The following is a 26,508-nucleotide window of genomic DNA, read 5'->3' on the forward strand; positions in this document are numbered from 1 at the left end:
AGAATACAATAAAAATGAAAACCTTGTAGACTTTATTTGTTAAGCTAGCATAAATGTGTGGGTATGATGGAGGTTTTTATTAAGCCCTCTTCTCAATGTCCAGTAGTAGGAATTTTGTAGGTAGGAATGAAGTTTAGTATCTCTCCTACCTCCGCTGTCGTACGTGTGTGTCTGTATGAGTATGTATATGTGTGAGTATTATGTATGCTGTTTCCATATTTGTCCTGTTTTTTTGCCTTACATACTGATGTCAAGTAAATTGGAATTTTTCTTGGATTTCCCCAAATTTTCTAGAACCTATTTATTCACTATTAGTAACTATCACTAAGCATTTAGTCTCATATGTCTAAAATGGTTGCTGATTCTCAGACTAGTACCATTATCATTATTAATGCAATACCTTCGATTTAAAATGTTCTTCACCAAAGTAGTCTCCTACTTGATCATTATGAAAGGGGCTTTAGGAAAGAAAAGTGAAAGTAAAGAACAAGAAAGTTATTTAAGTGACAGGTGGTATTACTCTGTGAACACATTGAACTGGAGAATTTTGTCCAAATTTTCCCCCCAAATAAATATGAAGAGAAGATTAGTGAGAAAATAGTGTGATTTGGTGATTGTGTAGAACAGTGGTATTTAGAGTAGATTCAAGCCAGTTTCCTGCAGTTACTCTCTCTGTGACCCTGAATCCTGAATGCTGTAGGGTTAGATGGACTCTGAAGCACCATAGAATTCTCACTGTTCAGACAAAGGTTTAGTTTACATCACACTGATATTTATTGAGCAGACTACTATGCCCGATCACCATGCTGGGTGTTGTGAACAGGCAGAAAAACCACGAGGCCTATGACTGAATTATCCACAGTTGTACCATGCGAGCTTGTGTCTGTGCACACTGTTTCTCTTGTGTAAGAAGAGTGGCAGCCCTCTGAAGTCTTGCTGGGGGGAGGACGTATACATATGTGTATAAGATAAAACTTCCTGAAGTGGCACGGAAAACAAGAACTACTGAGCATCCCATGAGGAACAACTACAATGGGACCGAAGGATTTTTGGTGTACTACTCAGATTCTAAATCTTGGAATATTATTGGAGCTGTAGGAGATGGAGTGATAGAAAAAGGATGGGTGTGGCTACTGAGGAAACTAGAAAGCACTATTAACACTTGGAGTAGTCAATACCAGTTTCTTTATTTCTTCTTCAGTGATAGAACTTCAAAACTTCTACATTTTGGTGGCTCTTTTCTGTCTCTGCTTCCATTTGTGTGAGGTTTTAATAAGACGGTGTGTGGATTAATCTGGTTTCACAGTAACAGGGAAGCGATTTGAAAAATCATTCTTTAGCATGTGTTAGCTTTGTTTGGAGATGGAATGCCTGGAGAAAAGGGTGAGGGGAGGACCAGGGGACCAGAACAGAGGGCAGCTGGGAGCAATTACCATTCCCTTCCCCAGACCTTTTTGGCCTTGACTGTTGATTCTTGTGCTGCTGCCAGACAGAGCAGCCAGGTAGGCTTGTGAACACTCTTTTGTAAGCAAACAGTCCAGGAATCTCTAGGGCAAGAAAAAGAATGGATTGTGGTAGAGGGAGTGATAGAAAAACAGAGAACAGGGCTGGTCTTCATAGTGCTGCGTGGTTCAGTTTCTTAGCTGAGAATTCAGGTGTCTCAAACTCTTTTGTCCAGTGAATATTAGTCAGAATCTGTTCATTTTAGGGATCCAGAGTAAGGAATCATCTTTTAGCCAAGTCTTTGGTTACCCCAAATTAGCTCTTGTTCTTTACTGCTTGTTTCCTCTGATTATATACTACATATCCAAACCCTCAATTATCCAGAATAAACCAGGACTGCCTATTCTGTGTGGAAAACATTTAATAGTGGTTTAAATTCTCCTGCCTAGACCATGGCAGTGCCTTAAGTCATTTAAGCACTCATCCCTTTAAGATTTTGAAATGTTGGTTCTTGTGTAAGCCAGACACATTTTATTTCACCAGGCAGCTTGTCCTTTCTAAAACCTCAGTCATCCTAAAAAGTACCTCAAGAACCTCCTTGACTTTATTTTTTCTGCCTTAGTCCTATTTGTGTATAATGTTTGTGGTGTCTGATGTTCTGTCTTGTATTTCTGAAACTCATATCCTTGAATTTCTGGGTCACTCTTAAAAAATGGACAAACTTGATTACTAATGAGAAGGTGACTCATTTCCTTCCAGGCAAAGGCTGACACTGATTATCAGAGTTCATAATTAGTCTCTAAAGAAACAAACTCTCTAATTACGGAGCATCACCTAGTTTTTCATTGGACAATGAGTTAAAATTGGGATTTAATATTTAAATTATTTTTGCAAAAGCAAAAATAGCTACATTATGACTCTGTTTAAGTGAGAGGCAAGCATGGTTGACAGTCTATTAATAGGAATCACTTGTAATCTGATGAGGAGCGTGATGACGCTGTGTGAGCTTTGAAAGCTTGCCTTTCCTGATAACAACCTGTGTGGACACAGACCTCTTTGTCCTGGCACCTTTTCTGAAAAGGTCTGCATGAGTGCACCAAAAAAGAATAACCAGGAGAAGAAAAAGTAAAAGCTGTGTTCTCAGCCTGCTAAGCAGAGGCAGCGCATGCAGTTCCCAGCCTCTGAATATCTAGTGGAAGATGTCATGTCCTGCCAGGGCTGTCTCTAGGACACAAGCAGGGGTCTTGCAGCAGCCCCAGGGAACAGTGGGGCAGACACGGGAGAGACCCAATTCATTTGCATGAGACACACTCACTGCCCCCAGGAGGGTCACCACGAGGGAGCTGACCCTTACCACGAAGGCCGCCCCTTAGACCATCCCCTTCTCTAGATGGGTTTACCAGCCCGCCTCTGCCCTGTCCCCCTGGGCCATTTTCCTGATGACCTTCTGACTCCTGGCACTGAAGATGGTAGGTCTGTGTTTCCTCCCCTTGTTCTTCCTCATCTGAATCCAGCTCAGACTCATCATTGTAGAAATGAAGGGTGGCTTGCACTGGGAAACTGGCTAGCACCTTCTCCCCGGAACTCTGCAGGTATTCTTGACGCTTTGAAATGGGTAAATAAAGTCTAATATTTAAGAAACAAATACATCATTAATCAACCTGAAAACTGGCCTACACTACCAAGACTCTCTTCCCCAGAAGCAGCTAACTCCCCCATCTTCCTGTCTGATTTTGCCTTCCCTACATACAGTGGATTTTAAGTTAGTAGAGCATGAAACTGTGGCCACCTAGATAGGGGACTTGGTAATAAACCCCACACTAGATCAGAACTCTGAATGAGCAAATCAATTTTTTGACCTGAAAAGGTGCACTTCAACAAAGAGAATACGCTACTGAAAACACTGGATTCCAGAATTAATAAGCCCACTCTGATTAAATGGACAACTTGAGACCTCTGGGATAATGATGTCCCATTTAGGACCCAGGCCCCATTCCACCCCCATCTTTTGAGCATGGAAAATGGAACCCTCTGGGCTCTGGAGGAAACTTTACTCTGAAATTCTGATCCATGGAAGCAGCTAATTTTCCAAATGTTACTATAAGAGAACCTGGAGGGGTGGATCCCTGGCTTAGACAAAATAGAAAAGATGTGCTTAGGGGGAAAAAAGAGAGAAAAAAGCTTGAATATATAAAAATTGATTCCAGGTATTGTGGGATTTGGAATTCAAGTTATTCTCATTTATTAATTTTCATGCTTGGTTTTCTGCAAACTTCTCAGGAAGGGTCCTGACTGATTCCTGCTGATTTCAACATCCCCTTCTTGACAGAAGAACAAAGACATGGTGTGCCATATAACATAGGGCATGGTTCACACCTGTGATCCCAGCACCTGGAGAGGCTGAGACAGGAGCATTGCAAGTTCAAGGACAGCCTGGGCAACCTAGTGAAAGCCTGTCTCAAAAATTAAAAACAACAACAACAAAAAAAAACATTCTGGCGATGTTTTCCAGATGGATGTTCTCCAGATGGATAATGGACTGGTGCCCCAAAAGATCGTCTGTACGTAACTTTAGGAAATGTTTCTGTCCTGTGTGGAACGTCCTAGGTTGTCAGCTTATAGACTCTGGAGTGCTGCTGTTGGTGTAACTTAGGGCAGTGCTTGGTTTCAGTTTGATTCAGAAAACTGATTTGATTTAACAAGGAAAGTTTATGATTCACACAAGTGTTGAGGTTTTTTGGGGTCAGGGAGATGTATCTTTAGTGCTTAATTAAAAACCAGGGTTTTTCATAATTGCAATATCTGTGACATAGCATCCATATTGGATGACTTATAGTGTTTATTTTACATAACATAACACAATATAATGGTTCTCGCCTATAGTTCTGACTGAAAGGGAATAATAGCCAGTTGTACTGTGAAGGTCTAAATCTAAAGGCTTTTTATTTAAATATGCATTTCACAGTTTTGGACAGGTAGCACATGACCTGCTTTCCTTAGGCTTGTGTGTGACGCTTTCATTTGTTTCAGGGGCAAGTAAGTGCCACTTATTGGCTCTGGGAATCTGATTTACCATGCACACATGCCTAATATTGTGTGCCATGTGCAGAAAGCGCTCAATACCTGTTTTTTGGATCAGTTATTGTAAGCTTATGTTGCACTGGATAGACCATTTCGCAGACCCTCTGAAGTGTCCTGTGCATGACTCCTCCTGGGGCATGCTTGGGTAGGGTCTATGAATGTGTCCTTTTTATTCCTCAGTTTCAGTGTCATGTAGGAGAATAACAGCCTAGCCTAGTTGAATCTCTAATAGGCAAAAATCTCCCCTCTTAATCTCACATTCTTCACCAGTCAAGAAGATGATCTGGGGTTCTGATTTGAGTAGGAAGGATGTGGAAATCAGGAATTTCACTGGGGGTCTTCAGGAGCACCCTTCCAGCTGGTGGCAGCGATTGTGTGGCTCCCAGGGATACCCAGAGTTGAGGTGGGGATGTGAGTGGGAGCTGTGCAGGTGGCTCTGCCATACTGTAGGTGGCAGAATGTGGAGAGCTGGTGAGGCTCTTTTGCCAGCTGCATGACAAATAAGTGCTGATGAGCCCTCTTTGATCTTTCCTGTACTCCAGCTGTGCACTTGCAAGACTCTTCTCTGAAGGAACTCAAGGATCAGGCTGAACACAAGCAAGCCCAAGTCCTACAGCCAAACCCTGAGCCCTCCCTGGAGACTGAGCCTGTGCGGGACTTTATGGAGCACCCTGGCAAGGATGACCCAAAGGCTCTTCCAGAAGGTTCTTCTCTTCCAGAAGGTTCTTCCAAGCCGAGGAGGGGCAGTGCCTCTGGGAGTGAGCCTCCTGGGGACAGTGATCAGGGAGCGGGCCCTCTGGAGCATTTTCACCTCCACCTGTCTAGTTGCCACAAATGCTTAGAACTTGAGAATAGCACCATTGATTCGGTCAAGTTTGCATCTGCAGAGAACATTCCAGACCTTCCCTATGATCATGGCAGCAGTTTGGAGGGTGTTGCCGATGAGATCTGCCTTAAAGAAGAAGGGAGGAGAGTCAACATCACGGGAAAGGCACCCAATATCCTTCTGTACATAGGCCCCGACTCCCAGGAGGCCCTCGGGTGGCTCCAGCAGGTGTGGGCCATCCTGGCTGACTGTGTGGACACCGACAGCTATGTTCTGTACCACCTGCAGGAGGAAAGTGTGCTCAGGGACCCATGGCCAGACAACTGTCTGTTGTTGGTCATTGCCATCAGGGAACCCATCCCTGAAGACCTGTACCAGAAGTTCCTAGCCTATCTTTCTCAGGGAAGGAAGGTACTGGGCCTGTCTTCATCCTTCACGTTTGATGGCTTGCAGGTGACAAGCAAGGGTGTGCTGCAGAAGACAGTCCAGAGCCTGGTTTTCTCCAAGGCTGACCAGAGCGAGGTGAAGCTCAGCATTCTGAGCAGTGGCTATGTTTATGAGGAGGGCCCCGGGAAGCAGCTCAGCCCTGGAAAGCTCCAGGGCCACCTGGACAATGAGGACAAGGACAGGATGATCATGCAAGTGTCTTTTGGAACCTGCGGAGGGGAAGCCATTCTTTTCCAGGTACTGAGTTGGTGTGATGCTGTTGGGTGTCTTTGGGAAGGAGCATGCTCTTGAAGGCTGTATGTGTATAGGTCTCAATGCTGTGTGCCACGGTGCTGGGGACAGAGGCCAGGGCCTCACGTGAGCTGGGCAAGTGCTCCTCGGCTGAGCCTGCCTGGCTCACTGGGCACTTTTGACTCCAACTGAGAGTTGTTTTGAGGTGAGGGGAAGTTTAGTTTGGTCCAGGGCTTTTGTGAAAACCCCGACGAACCACGTGTTGTGAAGGAGGCAGGAGGCAGGAGGGCTTCTTGCTAAGCAAGCGTTAGCCCGGAAGTTCTTTCTTGTTCCCATCTTTACTGGTTGCAGTCTTTCTAAAACACATTGCCTTCAAGTACACTCTGGGTAATATCAAGAGCCTTTATTTAATGTGGGAAGTTGGAAGACTCAGGGGTGGTGATTCCAGACATCAGTGACTGATGATCTTGTTAAAATATTGCAGTCAGTCGTGGAGGGAGTTAGGGTTAGAAACATCCTCCAATCCACAGTTCCTTTCTGTCACTCTTAAAACTAAGCATTGAGGAAACTTCCAAGTAAGAGAATGTGGAGCCGGGCCTGGTGGCACATGCCCAGAGGCTCAGGAAGCTGAGGCAGAAGGATCACAAGTTCAAAGTCAGCCTCAGCAACTTAGTGAGGCCCTAAGCAACTCCCTGAGACCCTGTTTCAAAATAAAATATAAAAAGGGCTGGGGATGTCGCTCAGTGGTTAGGTGCCACTGGGTTCAATTCTCACTACCAAAAAATTAAATAAATAAGGTGGAATTTGTGTAGATTTATAATGGCATGCTCATACAGAGGTAAGAAGAAAATGGAAAAAAAGGACAAGAGAAATGCAGATTTACTTCCCAAGCTTAGGAAGTGCTTGGATTCTTCTGCGGTTTCCCCTTTGGCTTTTTGTTGTTGGGGGCAAAGTCACAGATGAGATCAGCATCATTCATCATCTACTGCAAATCCTGCACACTGAGCGCACAAGTTTTTAGAGGAATGCTCCCTCCTCAAGGCACCAGGATCTAAAGAGCTGAGGAGATGAAGGTGTTTTGCCCAGAAGGCTCCCAACGGTGGCCGTCCTGGATTTGGTTTTATTTATTGGGTTTGAGAATCCCTCACTTCCTCTGTTTGTTTTCCTTTTGTAGGCCTTGTCTCTTTCCTATCCCTCTGGAAGCTCTAATCCCCTGAGTTTTCTGAGCCGGTGCCCTTCCGGTGGGTCAGGTCAGTTTCTTTGCTATCCTAGAGCCCACCCATCTGTTCTGATGAGAACTCGGACAGAGATGCTTAAGATTAAGAAATCTGGACATTGGTCCAGATGAATGTGTGCAATCTAAGTAGGTTTCCTGTAGGGCTGCAAGCCACCTGGGTTGGTTTTTGGAGTTCTAATAAATGTACTTCTTATCTTCTCTGCAAATATGGTCACTATAGTAACTGTGCATTCTCAAAAAATCCACCTAAACCCCTGACTTCTGAGAGCCATATTTCAGTTCTGAAGAGCGAATTTTACTGCCTCTGAGTGCAGATTTGTAGTAGGAAATCGATTCGGCACTGTTGTGATCCACTTCTTCTAGTTACCTAGCCAATCTCTTGGCTGCACCATTTAAATTGACCCCATCACTGTCGTAAAACTTGATACTGCAGTGCGTAGCCCAAGGACAAAAGGCAACATGATGCCACTATACACATCAGATTCTGAGGATTAGAATGCCATTTTTGATTTTAGATGACTTCCAGTCTTCTGTGTGACACGGTCCGTGTTTCTTCCTCAGGCTGTGTTGCTGTGACCCCTCGGTGGGATCAACCAGTAAATATTATAGTCTGGTCAGTTTCCTTTCACTGTTCAGTTTCATCGTCTTCATCTCTGTGATTAATTTGGTGACGGGGAGAAAAATCACTGCAGGCGACACACAGCTGTGCTGGCTGAGGCACCCCAGCAGGCAGGCTGCCTGTTAGATGCCTGCTCAATTTCAGTGATGCAGGAAAAAAGGACACATTTGGATGCTCCGGGTGCTGACCAAGTTTGCAGGGAAAATCTAAGGCCATGGATTAAAGCTGTTATTTGATTATCAAATGTATCAAGAGTTTGGCATGAAGTTGTTCAGATAAAGCTCAAAAATGGATCTAGAAAGATTTTGTTTTGTTTTGGTACCAGGGATTGAACTCAGGGATTCTTAAACACTGAGCCACATCCCCGTCCCTTTTTAAAAAGGTATTTTATTTAGAAACAGGGTCTTGCTCAGTTGCTTAGGGCCTTGCTAAATTGCTGAGGTTGACTTTGAACTTGTGATCCTCCTGCCTCAGCACTGAGCTGCTGGGGTTACAGGCATGGGCCACTGCGCCCAGCTAAGATTTTTGTGTTTTCTTATTGAGCTTTAACTCAGGGAAGGGTTGGTTCTGCTTTTATAGCAGAGTTCCCAACCATGGCCCCATCAACATTTGGGGCCTAATAACTCTTTGTGGGGAGGGATGGTCCTTGTGCATGTTAGGATGGTTGGCAAGATCCCTCGGCTCTGCCTTCTAGAGGCCTTTAACCCCATTTGTAGCCAGAGATGTTCTAACTTTCAGTCCAGTTAAAAAGCCTGAAGTTTAGAAGCTGAGTTATAGAGATGGGCCTGTCTCTGTGGTAGTAGTTTTATAAGCAGAGGGTAAGACTGAGGTTTGACACCGTGGAGAACCAGTTACACACCTGACACACATACCCATGGTGCTGTTCTGTCCCTTATTAACAGCACAGAGCCAGATGCAGCCTCTTTTCTCATGGCACCTAAACCTTTTCCTGTGGTGCTAGGGATTGAACCCAGGACCTGGTGCATGCCAGGAGGTGTCCTACCACTGACCTACACCCCAGTCCAGCATCTAACATTTTTTTTTCTTTTTAAATTTTATTTTTGGTACCAGGGATTGAACCCAGGAGTGCTTACCACTGAGCTACAACTTCAGCCCTTTTTATTTATTGAGACAGAGTCTTTAACTTAGGGCAGGATTGGTTCTGCTTTTATAGCAGAGTACCCAACCGTGGCCCCCATCAGCACATTGCTTAGGGCCTTGCTAAGTTGCTGAGGCTGGCCTCGAACTTGTGATCCTCCTTCCTCAGCCTCCAGAGTTGCTGAGATTACAGGCATGTGCCACACTGTACCAGGCCCAGCACCTAAAATCTTGAAACCGTAAGATAGTAAGTAGAAGTGTTTTCCCCATTCAGTGGCTTGTCTCCTGGAACTCAGAGGCCTAATGGTGGCTCAGTGGATGAAGTCCCCCTCGGTGTCCTTCTCGTGTGAGGATGAGTTCAGCACGTTTCACTGCCCCAGCTTCTAGAATATTCTGTGTATTCACCCCATCCAGTGAATTCATGTGTGTTCACTCAATGCCACCCTCTCTCCCTGAGCTCTGGTGGGAACAGAACTGTGCTTGTTTTATTTCTCCTTCATTTTAACTCCTGGCATGTTAACCCCCAGGATGGCCACCTGTTCACTTGAAGGAAGTGTGTCCACTGTGGTGTGGCTTGTCCACCAGCCTGGCTGTGTCTACTTGAGAGCAGAGGCCCATCTTGGGGCAAGGAGACAAGAGTACACAGATCCCATCCATGCTCCCGCTTTCTGCCTCCTCCCTGCCCAGAGCTGTCTGGAGGACAGGCGGGACCCTGCTGCCCACTGGCAGTCCTGCTCAGTCTGTGGGAAAGCCCCAGCCACTGGTGCCTAACTGGAGTGTGGGGACCATGTTGGACAGTGTTTGCAAACCTTTTCAGATGTGGCCTTGATGTTAGCATCTGGACCATTGTAGACAATATATTGGGACAGTCTTTGGCTTGGTCAGAGCTCAGGTGGGAATCGAGAGTTGTGTAGGTACCCGAAGGCTGGCACCTTGCTGTTTATTTTCCTAATCTCCAGGTCAGAAGGTCTCCATTCAGTGGACAAAAACCAAGTAAAGCAAACTAGTTCTGGTCACTTTGCTGGTATCCTGGAAGCTCTAGGCTTTAAAACACAACTAAAATCTGATCTCAGGGGAGCTGGAAGTTCCAGTGTGCGAGACAGAGGTTGGTGGTAGAAATGATTTGATTTTCACTGAACAGCAGGTCTGGGTAAGCACGTGAGGCTCTGAGTCTTAGAATTGCACTGAGATCGAGTAGGGCAGTGGAGGAGGTCCCCTGTGTTTCAGGTCCTACAGATGCTCCCCATGCTGTTTTCCAGGGGTTGCTTCCCAGTTTGGACTGATGGACAGGGTGGAAGTTCTCATCTTGGCCCTCTGCCTCCCTGTGTGAGCTCAGTAGCACCTCATTTAGGCTCTCAGCACAAGGATACTGCAGGTGACTTAGGCTTACAACCAACTTAAAGTGACTTTCCCAAGGTCACACAGCTGGTGATAAAAATCAACCTGTAAAGAGTTTGATAACCCCTTAGGGTTGACTCTACCCAACGTCTCAGCCTGGTAGCAACAAGTGCAAGAGGCCCTCCAGAGCCCGGTGTGGTAGCACACACCTGTCATCTCAGCAACTCAGGAGGCTGAGGCAGGAGGATCACAAGTTCATGGCCAGCTGGGCAACTCAGGATATTAACCCCCAGGATGGCCACCAAAATAAAAATTGAAGATGCCTGGGGAAGTAGCTCAGTGGTGGAGCACCCCTGGGTTCAGTCCCCAGTAACATCACCACCACCACCAACAACAACAACAATGAAAGGGTTCTTTCAAATATTTTTGTTTTTACTGCCATTACTTTTCAGATATTCAGGTCCCAAGTTTATATTGCTGTTGGTGAGGAGAGGAATTCACACTTTTAGAAAACCCGTTGAAGAAGCTCTCTGAGACTGTAAGTGCCTTGATTTAACAAGTGTTGTGTTTTTGTCCAGATGCACTTAGAACTACCTCCCAGTTCCTTCATGGTGCAGACCCAAGAAGACTTCGACCTGCTGAAATCCAGCAACATGAGAAGATACGAAGTTCTCCAGGAGACCCTCTTGGCCCTGGGTGTCAGCTGTGACCTGTGAGAAGCTCCTGCCTTAACACCCCTGTACCTGCTGTTGGCTTTGGAGGTGAGCACCTCATACTCCGCTCTGTGGCTGTTTCCATTGGCTTTGGTGTTTATTTTTATCATGATTTTCCATTTCTGCTTTGACTTTGAGTTTAGGAACCCTCTTACTGATGTGCGGGTGTCTGACTTGTTTAGGTGTGTGTAGGTAAGGGAGGTGGAGAAGACTGGAATTCAGGAGGTGTCAGGTCTGCAAGTTATGGCCCTTTTTAGGGGCAGGATCCCTGTTGTGTGTGTTGAGAGTGAACAGTGCCCCTCCACATCTGTGGGCTCTGCATCTGAGGGTGTAGCCAGCCAACTTCAAAAGATAGTGGAGACATTAATTGTCTCTACTGAGCACGTACAGGCTTCTCTCCTGTCCTCACTCCCTAGACAACACAGTGTGATACTACTCACACAGCATTCACATTGTGGGAGGTGTGCAGGTCATCTGGAGTTCATTTAGGGGATTCAGAGGATGTGCGTATGTTAAATGCAAATACTCTGTCCTTTGATATGAGGGACCTGGGCACCTGTGGACCTCAGTGTGCATTGGAAGGCAGTGCTGGACCCAGTCCCCCATGGATCCCGAGGGATGGCTACATTTGGGAACCATAATTGTTTGGGATCAAAACGAGTTCTTTTGTTCTAGTCCTTCCTCAGCATATCTTTGGATGAGAAAGTCCCAGCTTCCCTGTGTTGTGCAGACATCTGCCATCTTGTGGCAAAAGTGCTCTGGATCTCCATCCTTGTCATTTGTGTCTTGAAGGAAAATGCCCTGAGCTGGGGATGTGTTTGGGGATTCTCTGGCCTCGGGTCTACATTTGCTCCCTGTTGTTGAAACCGGGTTTCGGGCAGGCCGCCAAATTCTACAGGTGTGTGTTTCTGCTAATCCCCTCACGTGGCCCTGCCTGTCAGTTTCTTATTCCTAGTGACAATCTGGTTATCTTGGGGGTGTCTCTCCATTGTCTCCCCTTAACAGGGGGATCTGAGTTTAGTGATGTGACCATGTAGCTTCAGAAAATACCCTGCTGCCCAGGTGACGTACACGCCGGGTTCACCTGCCCTCCCTTGAGAAGAACAAAACATATCCTTCGCCCCAACAGAGGGGCTAGAGAGGGCACTGTCTTCCTGACCACTCGGGTCCTTTGCAAGCTGAATTTACAGAGGGATGCCATCTGCTCCTTGGAGAAGACAGATGTCAAACCCGAGAGCTGCCTCGCAGGATTCCCTGAGGACAGAGTGAAATAATATCTGTGGAAGTTCTGTGTGAATTATTATTAAATAACAGCTTATTATAATAATAAAATATCATGATAACAATTTATTTTAATAAAATATAATTATGTACTATATGATTATATATAATATACATTATGTATGATATAAAGAATTATTATTTAAATAACAATGTAATAATGATTATTATAGGTTTTTGGGAGGTTGAATGAGTTAAAGTTTAGAATGTGCTTGACCAGTGCCTGGCACCTAGTCTAGAAAAACCAAAGGTAATGAGTTTAATTTTAAAAATTAATAGTACAGCAATGAGGGCTGGGGTTGTGGCTCAGTGAGGAGTGCTTGTCTGCATATGTGAGGCCCTGGGTTCAGTTCTCAGCACTGCATATAAATAAATAAGGGTCCATTGACAACTAAAATAATATTTTTTAAAATGCAGCAAGGGATTGTTTCTTGTTTAAGAAACATGCTCTTGCTGTGTTTTCCTCACCCAGCTCTTGTCAGCTTGCCCTGCTCCTGATGCATGCTCTGGGGAGTTATGATGGGGCTTTTGTTTGTACCTTCATCTCAGGAACTCAGAATTCCCCATCTTTCATCTGTTTCATGCATTCAGATACTAGAAGGAAAAGCACCATTCTGTCGTACAGAAACACCACAATAAAGCCATCTGTGGCATTTCAGGTTCCTGTAGACAAGCCCCTTATAAGAGGGGCTGGGCCCTGTGGGTGAGGACTGTGGGTCCTGGGGGAGTATAACGTCACGGTCTGAAGCTTTTTCCTCCTTCCCTGAGCTGGACTGGACTGGGAAGGAGTGCCTGTCTGCTCCAGGGCTCCCCCCACGTGGACCAGACTGGCCCTTGGTAGTGCTCCCTCACCTTTCCTGGGAGCTCTGACCATGGTGGACTCGGGACTGGGACCTTGGGACTCTTGGACTGAGAACAGAGAGGAAAGAGTGGCCTGTGAGCAGACTTTTTGAACACTGGTCTTTTCTGGTATATTCTTTTTTTTTTAAGTTTAGGTGGACACGATACCTTTATTTTATTTTTATGTGATGCTGAGGATTAAACCCAGTACCCGACGCATGCTAGGCGAGTGCTCTATCTTTGAGCCACAACCTCAGCCCATTCTGGTATATTCTTTAGGGTGGGCATAAAGGAAATACCCAAGCTAAAACTTTGTGTTATGTGTCTACTTACCTTAGAACATATTTTTGACCTTCCAGTTATTTAAACTCTCTGGGGCAGCAGGTGTGGGAGAAAATTTTCCCCTATTATTGATCAATTGGGGGAATATTGATTCACCCTTCATAAACTAGGCGAGGCTGGTTAAAGCAAGCATTTGCTCTGTGGACACACAAATGCTCCCTATCAGCCCCACCTTACATACTAGCCTCAGAAATGTTGGGTCCTGTTTGGTCTTCTTGGGTGTCTCTGCTGTGGACTGCTTTTTTCTATTTGCTCATTTCTGGCTGTACTGTGTGTGTGTGTGTGTGTGTGTGTGTGTGTGTGTGTGTGTGTACGCATGTCTGCACACACTTGTACATATTTTTATTTTTGCTGTACTGGGATTGAACCCAGGGCCTCATGCATGCTAGGCAAGTGCTCTTCCCTTGAACTAAGCCCCGAGACTATATCCATTCCTTAATATTTATCAACTCCTCTTAAAAGACCTTGAATCTACTAAGAAGGACATTGTCAGAAATTTAATATTATTATTTTCCAATGAATTTGAGAATAGATAAACTGAGATGGCCTTTCTGGAGGTGGCCAGATGGTTGCTCTTGCTGTGGTTGTCCTGATGTCACTGAGGCTGAGACAGACACATCTGAGTACCTAGTCATCGTGCTGCTGGATTCATATTTACAGACACAGACCCAAGAGTTGGGAATACAAGTTGGTTGTCCTTTAGCTTTCTTTCCTGTGGCCTTAATAGATCACATTGATGCCTGTGGGATTACGTTACATAAAAGTACCTTGGTACTGCCAACTGCTGGAATCACCTGTCCTAGAACTTGGATGTCTCAGGGTTTTATTTCCTACTTCCTGGAAAATACTCTGCTGCTGTAAGCCAAGCTTCCACCACAAGGTGTCGCTGCTGATCTAGGCTGCCTGCCTATGGGCCCCTAGAACCACAAAGTAGTTCTTGAGAAATTTGTTTTTTTTTTTTTTCTCTTTATCAGTGTCACCTAGTATAATTTAGAAGTTTTGCATTATTTTGGTGGCACTTTCTTTTAGGCCTGTAGAAATTATTTTAGTGTCATAGCTCATAATGAGTTTGAGTTAGCATTTACCGTATACTAGGTCCTATTATAGTAAAGAATATGAAAACGAAATGCATGCATGAGTTACTTGAATAGTTTTACTGATTCCCAGCGAGTTGATACAGTTTGGTGCCCTAACCCTGCTCTTGATAGCGAGTGGCACAGAAGATCTATGAAGCCCCTGTGTGCTTCTATGTTACTGTGATTCAATGGAGAAGAATGGGAGAGTTCCACACAGGAGAAACCCACCTGGCGGACATTGACCCATGTGATAGGGTTGTGTTCTGAGGCTCTCCAACACCCAGACCCCACAGCAAGTCTGAGACTCCTACTGGAACATCCTGCCACGTGTGTCTTCATGAGCATCCCTGTGCACAAGAAGCGCAGGCAAGGCTGTGCTGGGTGTGCCTCTGGGTGGCCAGCTGGGCTTCCCCTCTGACCAGAACCCCTCTTGTAATTCAGCCTCCCAGGGGCAGGGTCAAAATCTGGGCTTGCTTCAGCAGAGTTCTAGTATGTTAAACCATGAAGCCCACACCTCTGTCCACAGAATCAAGACTGGAAGGAAATGTAGTACACTCATGTCTGTCTGTCTGTCTCTGTATTTCCCTGTCTACGTGTGTGTGTGTGTGTGTGTGTGTGTGTGTGTGTGTCCATGTATATATGTGTGGAGTAAATTCTGATGGTGGGCTTGTGAATGATTTTAATAGTCTTTTAAAACTTTCTGTTTTCCAAATTAGTACAATGGGTGGATGTTACTTTCTATAATGAGCAAACCAGTTATTAAAAACTAAAAAACCAATTTAGTGTATGTCATTGAACTTGGGAGTTGCCCCATATATGGATAAAACTTGAATGTTAAAAGGTCAAGTGTCTTGCGTAGATATTGATACTTAGTGGATATTTGGCATCTGTTTAGTTATTTAAAAGGCTCAGCTTTGCTAGTAAATCACTCGACTCTGGTAAGTGGTGTGACCGATCAGGAGCTCTCGAGTTGGCGTGCGGTGCCTCGGGGAAGGTGCTTCTGGTGTTAGCTCCCAGTTTCAGTGCTAGCCCTGCTTGGCTGTCCCGTTTCTTGGGAGGGCTCTCTGGATGTGACATGCTGCCTGCAGCTTTCTTTCTGCAGGACTGGGAGACTGAGGCTGTGCTGTTGATGTGGGTATTGTGAAGTGACCTTGAGTGGCGGCCTCCATGCGGTTGGGGACTTTGCTGTGAGGAAGCATGGTCGTGTTTATGGGAAACACTGATTTTGTAGAAAAAACCCACAATTCTTTGATGTGTCATAGGATGATTTTAATAGATTTATTTTGTATAAAATTTGATTTTATAGATAATACAATTCTTCCCCATTTTAAAATCTAGCTGTATTGTTTCTGATCTCTGGTTCCATTTCCAGTTAATCTCTGCCGGAGTCAGGACAAAGGGGAAGAGGTCATTCTACCCAGCCAGAGGGGTTCCTGTGGCAAGGCCAAGCGACGGGGACCTGTGGGACCCTGAACCCTTGCATTGGCACAGAGCCAGACCCCCCCTCCACTTCGGCATCATCACCAGCCAGTCCCTTTCCCTCTCCCATTGAGGCTGGAGGATGCAGCAGAGGGTGGGGAGAAGGTGGGCAGCGGCGGCTGTGGCTCAGGGCCGTTTGCAGAGCTCCCTGAGCTTCCTGCTCAGCAACTGGGGAGCACAGATTTTTTTCCCCTAAAATGGAAACTCTTGGAATTTCTTTTGGGCATTCATGGTGGCTAGGAACATAGGTGACCTGAGAAATGGAAGCCGGCAAGGGTTCTGTGAAGGTGTCCTGTTACTTCACCCTTGGGATCAAGATGTAACCATAACAAGAAGTGACAACTGAGTTTGTTATTGAAGTAACTGGGCAAAATCACCGTGGTGTGTATGTGTGTTGTTTTGGTGCTGTGGGATTGTGGAAGGGATAACACATGCTTAGGAACAAAAATGAGTTTCATTTTAACTCAACCCCAAATTATTTACTCTGAAACTTCCTCCCTTTAAAAAACAGGTATTGTTGGCAAGAATATTTTGATATTTATCAATATAAAAAAACTTGAAAAACTCCTACTATAGCCCCTTCTACCCAAAGAGTTCCTTTTTTTAAAAAAAAAATTATCTTTTATTGTCAGGGCTTAGGTGTCCAACGTGTGTTTTGATCTACTCATCTGTAGTGAAGTGGCAATGACTTTGCTAATGGTGTCTTTGGGAAGAAGCTCAGACTAAGTCACATCACGCAGTCCTCACCCCTCCCCGTCTAATAGACCACTTTTTTCAGCAAACATTTGAGTGCCTATCGAGTGTAAGACCCTTGCCATGGGGGCTTCTGCGAGAGCATATTTCTGATCTTCGCAGCACGCTCTGGAGCTACACAGGCACCCGGGCTCAGTATCAGTAACCCTGACGGGTGGGTGAGGCCAAGCAGAGCTCCTCAGCCTTAGGAGTTGGGGTTTTGTTTATTTGTTTAATATTTGGCCATGTTGGGGATTGAGCCCAGGTCCTTGCCCGGGTCAGGCAAAAGCTCTGCCACTGAGCTTTACCCTCATCCCAGAGACTGGGTTTCAACACAGAAGAGCTTGGTGTAGTTTTCTAATGAATTAATTAGAATTCCCCTTTCAAACGAAGAACCAAAAACTTTGCCTGCAACTTTGACTTGTAGCATTTGGCCTGGAATCCTGCCTCTGCTGCCTTTAGCCCTCGTTCTGAACCTGGCCAGCACAGAGGCGGCCAGTACTGCTCTGCAGTGCAGGTGATATGCTCCTTTTTTGGAGACACAAATAGGAGAGAAAAGCCAGAATCCCAGGTGCAGCCTGAATCGCTGCAGCCGTGGCTGCGGGGTGGCCGGGGGTGGCCGGCTCTTTTACTGTACCACAGCCGAGGCAGCTGGAGGATTAAGGCAAGCATTCTAGAGCTTTTATAGCCAGGAGTGTTTTTAAGGGTCTTTCATGTACCTCTCTCCTTTCTTCCTTCGTTCTTCACTGAAACTGGACATTTTCTGTTCCTTTTGATGGGCTTCCTGTTGTCACACGTAGTGCCTGGGGCAAAAGGCCTGATGCCACTTGATGTCAAAAGGCAGAAGAAATCGTAAGTGGCGTGTTCCCCTTAATTCATCCTCAGAAGTCTGCTTTTGTGAGAAGGCTTTCCGGCTCCTGTGTGACCTCTTTGCTGGGATCTAGTTTCCACTGGCATGTCTCTAGCCTCCTGCAGAGTCCTTACTCCAGTGTAAAAATCGAGAGCGCAAACTGGGGTGACAGAGAAACACACTTGGTTGTTTTCCACTTTTTCTAAGTTTTGGGGTGGTGGCTTTCTCTGGGTTATGATTTCGCTGTGGGGTCTGGGAAGGGAAGGTGGGCTCTGGGCTGCAGGGACATGCTGCCTAGCCATTACCTTCTCGGGGTGGCACCGTGTCTAGGAAGGGCGGCTTTCTTTCCTCATACTATTTATATCTACCACTTATACAGTCACAAATTCGTGGATGGGAAACAGGCTCTTTCGGAATAAAAAATTCTCCAAGACCAAATGCTTTTTGTCTTCTCCACCAGTTCCTAATAGCTGCCATGTGTGAGCGGGTATGGATTATGGCCCTACTTCCTGGGAAGTCGATTGAAGCTGTCTTTAGGAAATCTTGGAACATTCTTAACAGCAGATTTTTGTTTCCCAGGTCTAAAAAACACATCCCAGGGAACAAGCCCACACTGGCACCAGGTTAGAGGGCACGGTCAAAGGTCCTGCAATCAGGTGCAGAAGCAAGGTTGGGTTAGAGGGCGAGGTTGCGCAGTGTCCCATGCGTGGCATCGGAACGGCCCTTGGAGGAGGCTGTCCACGACTGCAGAGCCTGCGTGTCAGCTCAGGAATGCTGGGGTCTGAGACCTGAGTGCTGTTTGATAAAAGTTCTCCTTCAGCTTTTGGGATGTGAATCAGAGTTTTCAGTCATGCTAATAGTTTGAGAATATTCCTCCAAGTATGGTGCTGACCGTCTGGGAAAGCACTGGTGGGTTTTTGGGGGTTCAGACCTGACAGGCAATTTGTGGGTGGAACGGTGTTGAATCCGGCCTTTCTCCTGCCTGAGTGGGATGGTGGAGGCAGCCTCTGCATCTCAGGGAGATGCAGAGTACCTCTTTCCTGGCCGCAGCTCAGCGGGGACACCAGGGCATGCAAGTACATTTCTCTGGCTTCTTTAGGAAAGCAGGACACATAGCCAAGGTTAGTTCGTCTATCTGTCCATCTGTCCATTGGGCTCTTTCTCCTGCAGATAGAAGAGTGCTCATTTCTTCTCAGCTGTCTTCTCCATGGTCAGTTTTCTGCCTTGGCCCCATGGCCACCTGTGAGCAGGTGCGCATGTCTTTCCAGGCACTACAGGGCTGAGCTGGACCACACACAGTGTCTAGGACTGCGTGTTTTAGCACCAGTCCATGCACTTCTGTTACTTGGGGCATGAGCATTTTTGTTTCTTAAAATGTTTTTGGTCTTTGTTATAAAAATATCTGTGGAAGAAATGCTGGAGTCAGCAAATACATTTATCAAAACATGTTGCACACAAAGAATAGATACAATTTTTACAAATTAAAATAGATTTATTTTAGAAAGGAGAAATGTTGGAGTTGATCATGATTTCAGTTCTTAGTGGGAGATAGTATTCCTCATAAAAAGTTGTACAGTTTAAACTCCAAATCTTGGTTTTTTTTTAAGTTTATTCTATTTTTTTATGTGGTGCTAAGGATCAAACCCAAATCCTCCCACACATGCTAGGCAAGTGCTCTACCCCTGAGCCGTAACCCCAGCCCTAAATTCCATTTCATCAACTGAGGAACATGATTTTAAATGAGTACAACTTAGCCTTTAGAATATTTGTTTTATTTGATTCTTCTTAGTGGTGTTTCATCTTTCTCAATTTGAAGCACGTATGTTAGTGGATGGATGTGTAGAAATACACACATATGTACATTTATTTAAACTCATATTTATGTAAATAAATATGTATTTAACCCCATATGTCCACTTTAATTAAAGCTGCAGGAGAAAGTAAGATTACTGAACTAGAACCTGACCTTGTGGTTGCAGTCTTCTCCCCATTGACCCTGGGGATGCCAAGGCATGAGCTGGAACGTCTGGACATTTCTGCTGAGGGGAGATTCACAGTGGAAGGTGTGTGGCTACATGATTCGGGCTAAGGGTGAACAGAGGGCTTGCTTTAGCCCTGGACGTTTTTGCTTCAAGACTGAAATTCAGATTCTGACCGAGCGGAGGTGGGAAGGCATTATCCGTTAGCAGTCTGCAAGGACACCTGCGTCCTCCGACTGCTGGGGTCACAGACCACAGTCTTTCCCGAGGACTGAGCTGCAGAAACTTGTGCTTTAAAGCCAATTTGCCTTCTGCATGCAAGGATCTGCTTTTCTGAGCCTTAGAAAAGCATCTGGCAAGTGATTTTCTTCTCTTTGAACAAAACTGAATCCTACACACAGCTGTTATTGGAGAGCAGTTGAGTGATGGCATTCATTAGTTTCCTTCCCATTTTTAAAAGCTGATACATAAAAATATAAAAATCAAACACATTTGTGGGGTACAATATGATGCTTTGATACACATGTACATGGTGTAGTGTTTAAATCCATTACCCCTTCCCATTTTAAATCTCTGTTAATAAAGATGTTTATCTTTTAAAAGAATCATCAAGCAGTGGTTTCATAAATTTAAAAAAGATGGCCAATTTTTGGAGAGTCGGGCACATCCAGACCCTGGCTCTCTGGAATGCCCAGGTTATTACCCGGCGGTATCACTTTCCACTGGTGGCCCTGATACACTGACGGTTTGTTTTTCGGCAGCTTTTTGGTCCATAAAAATGCAATGGAGGTCAAAAGTCTGTAATTTTAAATTCTCCCATTTGGGTGTATTTTTTTTCCGTGATGTTGGGTTGGGTGTGGTATCTCAGATTGGCTAAATGAGCTCATCAGAGGAGATGGCCTTTTAAAGGCCGGTCACCAAATTCTCATTGCAAAACAGTTTTGTCAGGAGGCAGGAGGACAAGACAGCCTTTCTGATCCTTTCCAGGCTTCGCGGTGTTTGCGCTAGTCTTGGCAAAGCTGTCAGACTACAAAATAATTTGATAAAGCAATTAGACTAAAAAACAAACTTTAAAAAGGCTTTTTACGAGGTTCACATCAGTGTATCCTTTACTAAGAATTTGTGATGATTGCCATATTCATTTTTATACTGGAACAACTTAGAATTGTCGATAGGTGCAGCTTCACAGTTGAGTACAATGAAAAAGTATTTCGCTTTCTGCTTACTTTTATTTACTTCAGGCTCTTTCTCGGATTAACTTTACTTTAAGTTTGAGAGTCATGATTGCAGCGTGTAGGAGCTGCACATTTACAGAAGCTGCATTTTCCAAGTGCGTGTGCTGTATTGTCTGTTCAAAATCTCGCTCTCCATGTGGCCCTTGGGTTTCCCTGTCAGCTCACATATTCTCTTGCTCCATAGTGCAGTTAAACCATAAGATACTGTCTTGGATGCAACTTTATATTTGTCACAAAGTAATTTAAATGTTGCTTTATGTAATGTGTGTGGAGCAGGATCCACCTGCCTCGTCCTGCCAGGTGAGTGCTCTGCCCCTCTCTCCATTCCATCCCTTGCTGGTTGCTGTCCTGGGGAACCTTAGGGCACCGTGTCTGTGTCGGAGTCTGGCAGGATGGACCGCAGGCCCAGCAGGAAGCCATGGACCATCCCTTTCTGCTTCTCCAGTTTTTTGTTAGAATATACCAGCCCTGTCTCAGACATGGCTCAGAACTCGGTCACACCTGGTAACAACTGCATTGTGTGTCTGCGTGTGTACTTGTGGCAGTTAGTACATTTGTGTTGGTTGGTTAATTCTCATATTTAAGGAAAGCTTTTCTTTTCTTTTGAAGTAGTTGTTGAACTGTGAAGATAAGCAAAAGAAAACATTTTGCAGAAAATTTCAGAAATACAGAAGTCATTGGAGGAACCCGGTGAGCCCCCATGTCCCCCTCAGTCCCCTCCGCCGTTACCGACATTTGGCCAGTCTTATTTCCTTCATTCCTGCCACTTCTTCTGCTGAACTGTTTTGAACCAAAGCCCAGATATTGTATTTCTCATCTGTGAAAATTTAAGTATGTGTCTCTAAAAGGTAAAAACTTATTAATATTTTATCTTCTTTCTTGATCACAAGACCTGTCACCCCTCAGGTAAAGAAGTTCCTTCCCATGATCAGATCTAGTTGGACTTTCTGTTTCCAAGTGGCCTATGTGAAGACGGGGTGCACTGCCTGCACATCGCGTGTACGTGTTGGGCCCTTTGTAAAACACACGGAGGAGGAAGAAACTAAGATGAGCCATTGTGACTTTTAGGGGGAAGGGATCTGGGAAGCTGATTTCTACATCTCTTTGAATGCAGTATTTAGCCCCTTTTCATAAGGCCATTCTGAAAACAGCAGCAGTTGTGGTAACATGCAGAACAGCCCTACAGGCTGAAGTACGTGGACTTTGTTTTGGGCCTTTCAGAGCTAGGCAGGAGCTTCTCACCCTTCCTTTTCTGCATGTTGGGGTTTCCTTAGAGGGACGGTATTGATTTTTGCTCATATGCTTTCAGTTCAGGTTGACGTTTAGCCTTTGACCCAGCCACTTTCTTACAATAAACAGTTTGTTGATGAGAGCAGCTGCCCAGCAGTTTGTTTCCAGATTGTTCTCTCATGGCTGAGGACGGAGTGCACCTTACCAAGAAGTCGGTAGGCTTGAAGCTGACGGCTTCCACTTCTTGTGCTGCCTGCATTTAAAGCCAGCTGTCAGCCTGTGATCATTCTTCTATTTATATCGGGAGAGATGGTGTGAATCTGGGCCACTAGAAATCAGGTCTCACAATCCTGAGTGTTCTCTTATTCTCTGAATGGCAGCAACATTTTCTAAAAGTTTCTGCCATAAGGAGCGTTTCCTTATATTCCAGTAAGAATTCCTAGCGTTCAGCATGTAGAAATTAGCCTACTGTTTGGTGCTGTGTAGGTAAGCATCAGAGGCTGCTTTATTTTATACAGGACTCTGCACTCCTGAAATATTTAAGGTTTTCTACACAATTAAGAATAACAGTACAGTCCAAGTGATATCTGCCTGTGGCTTGAGCCTTTATAATAGATCCTCTTCTCTTTCTTCCCTAGTGTGTGTGTGTGTGTGTGTGTATGTGTGTGTGTGTGTGTGTGTGTGTGTGTGTGTGGTGGGGGTGGTGCTTGGGTGGGAACCCAGGGTCTCACACACACGCCAAGCTCTCTGCCCACTGTCCCTTTTCCACTTCTGAAAGCGAGGACATCATTTTTACTTTGAGTGTAAGAGGCAGGTCATCTAATGACGTGGTAACTTACATGGCCCAAAGGCACACCTTAGTTTGGGGTTTTGTGCTTCCCTCCTGACCCCCAGCTGTTTCCTAGAATGGCCTGCTTGCTCCAGCGACCTTCATTAAGAAGGGAAGGTTGGAGCCTTTGGCATCAGAGCCAACACTTTTTACGGAACTGGCCACCAGGGGCTGCTGTCAGAGTGGCGAGGCTGAGCTCACCTTTCTCGAGGCAATTTTACTTTCTCTACAACCAGTAAATTTTGTTAAGCTACCAACCCTGGTTTTAGAACTCAGGTCTCACTACACAGCCTGCAGTCACGGAGCCCACTTAGGGCCCAGTCCTTGCAGCCAGCTATTACATAGAACCTGGCCAGAATTCAAGACTGAAGATTAAGACCTGTGTGTTTTTCATTCAGTGCCAGTAAGCTGTTATTAACACACTGATCCCACGCAGACCGAAAAGCTCCATGAGATGCACTGGTTTTTGTACTTGGAAAAGTATGTCTTGCGTTTGGACCATTTCAGACCTGGGCTCCAGAGGGACGGCTCCATGCAGATGGAATTCTGTGGTTTTGGGGAAGGGATCTTGTCCCCATGTGGCCTCAGCAGCCCTGCCCTAGCACAGACAGCACAAGGGCTCCTTGAGTCCAGCTTGAACGTGAACCTCCCCAAGGTGTCCTGCTTTGCTGTCCTGGTTTTTTCACAAAGACTGCTCCTTTGATGATTCCAGAGTCAGCAACCCACGTTGGAGCTGGCTGAGGTCTTGAGGTTCTGAAGTCAGTCCCTTCATTTTTGTTCCAGTTTTTTATTAAAAAAAAATTAAGAAACAGAAAAAGGTAAAGGGATAGTATGAAAACCCCCCATAGCCTTCACTGGGATTTGCTACTGGGTAATATTTTGCCATATTTTTCTGATAGAGATGGTTTTTATGTTTTGTTTTAAAAGATGGGTGCATACGTTACTGCTTTTAAGTAAAAGCACAGAACTTACCAGGAGTTATTTACGAGGGCTGGACGCCTTGATGTTTTTCTTCCTGGGTGCCTAGTGGGAAGTGTACCAGCAGCTTCGTTTTGCCTGGGTGGGTTTGTTTTGAAGCTGTAAAGGAAACTGGAGGCCCTTGGTGTGTAAGGGTTTCCTGTGACTCGACCTCAGGAGGGGCATGTCCATCCTCAGGTGAATCAGCACAGATAAAGTCTATGTGTGTGAAGTTGTTACAACAGTAGATATTTTAAAAGTCTTAAATCATAGAACAGTAAAAAAACTTATGACCAGATGCTCTTAGGATGAAGGTTTGCTCTTTTATGCCCCCCAAATGGATTCTGTCCCCTGTCTAGGAAAATTCCAAAGACCATGTAACATATATATTTTTTCTTTAAATTTCTTAAACCAGGTATTATGACTTGTGGTCAAAAATTATTTAAATACTGTGCAAATGCTGTTATATTATTTGCATATATCTGTTCCACTAACTGTAATGTGAGACCTTTGAAGACTAGGACTGTGTGGTGTTGATCTTTGTGTGCTGTTTCCAGGTTGTTGCTTATTGCGAATGTTCAGCAAGCGCGTGTGTGAGACTCACACAGCACTTCGAGGTTTCCTGCTAACGTATTATGGGACACCCTCTTGGCTTCCAAGCCCACAACTGACCCACCTCTGGACAGGCCTGGAGGGAAAGCCCACCCTGCCTGGGATGGCCGCCTGGCCCAGTCGCTCTGTCACCCTGTATTCAGATGGAGCAGAACATTTGCAGCAGCTGTGTGGGAGAGTTCGCCAGAGTTGGCTACGGATGTGTTGGGGAAAACTGGCAAGATGGAGCCACGAAGAAGCTGGGAGCATGTTACCTGTTACTAAAGATGCATCCAGTCATCTTTATGTCTGGTACTGACCGTCAGCGAGCTGCCCCTTCCTGTCCAGAGTGCATGGTATCTCGGATCACATCCTCTTAAAACTGAAGATGTTCTTGCGTGTAGAGCTGCCCGCTGTTTGCTCACGTTGGACTCCTGCTCTCCCCTCCAGGCCCTGCATGGGTTGTTCCCTGGATTCTCTGAATTTTCCAGAATGTGAGAGGGACAGCCAGCTGAAGAAACAAACCTCTGCTAAGACAGCCTGGAGGAGGATGGGCTCGCCCTTCTCCCGGCTACTCTTTCCTAGCTACTTCTCTCCTTTTAGGTGACATATATTTTAATACTGGAATCCTGGAAAAATTATTAACATTTTTGTGGAGAATCAAACAATGGAGACAAGACTTGAAGCTCAATTTTGATAGAAAGGGGTGTTCTAGTTTTCTCTTTTTAAAAATGAACAAACTGGGTATGGTAGCACGTGTCTATAATCCCAGTAATTTGGGAGGCTGAGGCAGGAGGATTACAATTTAGAAGACAGCCTCAGCAATTTAACAAGGTCCTAATCAATATAATGAGAACATGTCTCAGAATAAAATATAAAAAGGGTTAGAGATTGGCTCAGAGGCTATACACCCCTGGGTTCAATCCCCAGTATCCCACCCCTCCCCAGAAAAAAAAAAAAAAAGATGACGATGATGAGGTCCACAATGCCTTGCAGGTCTCACTGCTGACTGGTGGTGGCGCTGTTGGCCTGGTCCCATGCCCTATCTCACAAACAGTGCTCCAGAGGGGTCCAGCCCAGTCGACCAGTGACAGGCACACAGCAGACAGTAGTAGCAGGTTCTGGGACACACTCAGGTTTGAGAAGAGATGAGGTGTCTTAGTTTTTTATTGCTCGAACAAAATAACTGAGACCAGATAATTTATTTATTTTTAAATTTTCATGTTTTAATACTAGGGGTTGAACATGGTGGGGTGGAGGGCTTTACCAACTGAGATACATCCCCAGGCCTTTTTATTTTTTTATTTTAGACAGGGTCTCACTAAGTTGCTGAGGCTGGCCTTGAACTTTCAACCTTCCTGCCTTTGCCTTCAACATCTCTGGAATTCCGGGTGTGCATCATTGCACCTGGTAGACTGGATAACTTTTTTGTTTGTTTTTAATTTTTTTGGTACTTGGGATTGAACACAGGGGTGCTTCACCATTGTGCTACATCCCCACCATATTATTATTTTGAGACAGGTTCTCACAAAGTTGCTTAGGGCCATGCTTGGTTGCAGAGGCTGGCCTTGAACTTGTGATTTTCTTGTGGTTTTCCTGCCTCACCCTCTCTCTGGGATTATTGACCCACTGGACCACTGCACCTGGAAGACATTCAATTTATAAAGGAAAATGAGACTTAAAGTCGGAACCAGGAAGTTCAGCCGGAGGCTGGGAAGTTCAGGACTGGGCAGTAGCATCACCAGTGAGGGTTGTTGGGGGGCCGTGCTACCTCAGCTCATGGTGGGAAGCAGAAGAGCAAGCAGGTGATGGTAGAAGAGCTGGAGCACAAGGGTGGGCTTGCTTTATGACAGCTGCCCTTATGGTAGCTAATGCAGACTCACAGAGTGATTGAGACTCGTCCCTGGAGAGAGGCTATGAGCCCTGCACAGGGGCTCCACCCATGTGACTCAAAGGTCTCCCACAAGAGAGAGAGAGAGAGAGAGAGGTTCTCATTATATTGCTTAGGACCTTGTTAAATTGCTGAGGCTGTCTTCTAAATTGTAATCCTCCTG

The 26,508-nt window shown here is 45.3% G+C and overlaps 1 protein-coding gene across 6 annotated transcripts in view; it reads left to right on the forward strand.

Moving 5' to 3' along the window:
* The first annotated feature begins 3,696 nt into the window (after nucleotides 1–3,696).
* LOC144373358 (biotin--protein ligase-like) overlaps nucleotides 3,697–26,508 on the forward strand; it is a 62,547-nt gene continuing 39,735 nt past the window's right edge. For all 6 annotated transcript variants that reach the window (XM_078036462.1, XM_078036463.1, XM_078036458.1 and 3 more), the window contains exons 1-3: nucleotides 3,697–4,004; nucleotides 5,067–6,034; nucleotides 10,899–11,081. In XM_078036462.1, coding sequence (XP_077892588.1) covers nucleotides 3,956–4,004; nucleotides 5,067–6,034; nucleotides 10,899–11,036 — 1,155 coding nt within the window. In that variant the 5' untranslated portion in view covers nucleotides 3,697–3,955 and the 3' untranslated portion in view covers nucleotides 11,037–11,081. The remainder of the gene's footprint in view (nucleotides 4,005–5,066; nucleotides 6,035–10,898; nucleotides 11,082–26,508) is intronic.

The sequence above is a fragment of the Ictidomys tridecemlineatus genome, unplaced genomic scaffold (assembly GCF_052094955.1).
Source record: "Ictidomys tridecemlineatus isolate mIctTri1 unplaced genomic scaffold, mIctTri1.hap1 Scaffold_365, whole genome shotgun sequence".
NCBI classification, from domain to species: Eukaryota; Metazoa; Chordata; class Mammalia; order Rodentia; family Sciuridae; genus Ictidomys; species Ictidomys tridecemlineatus.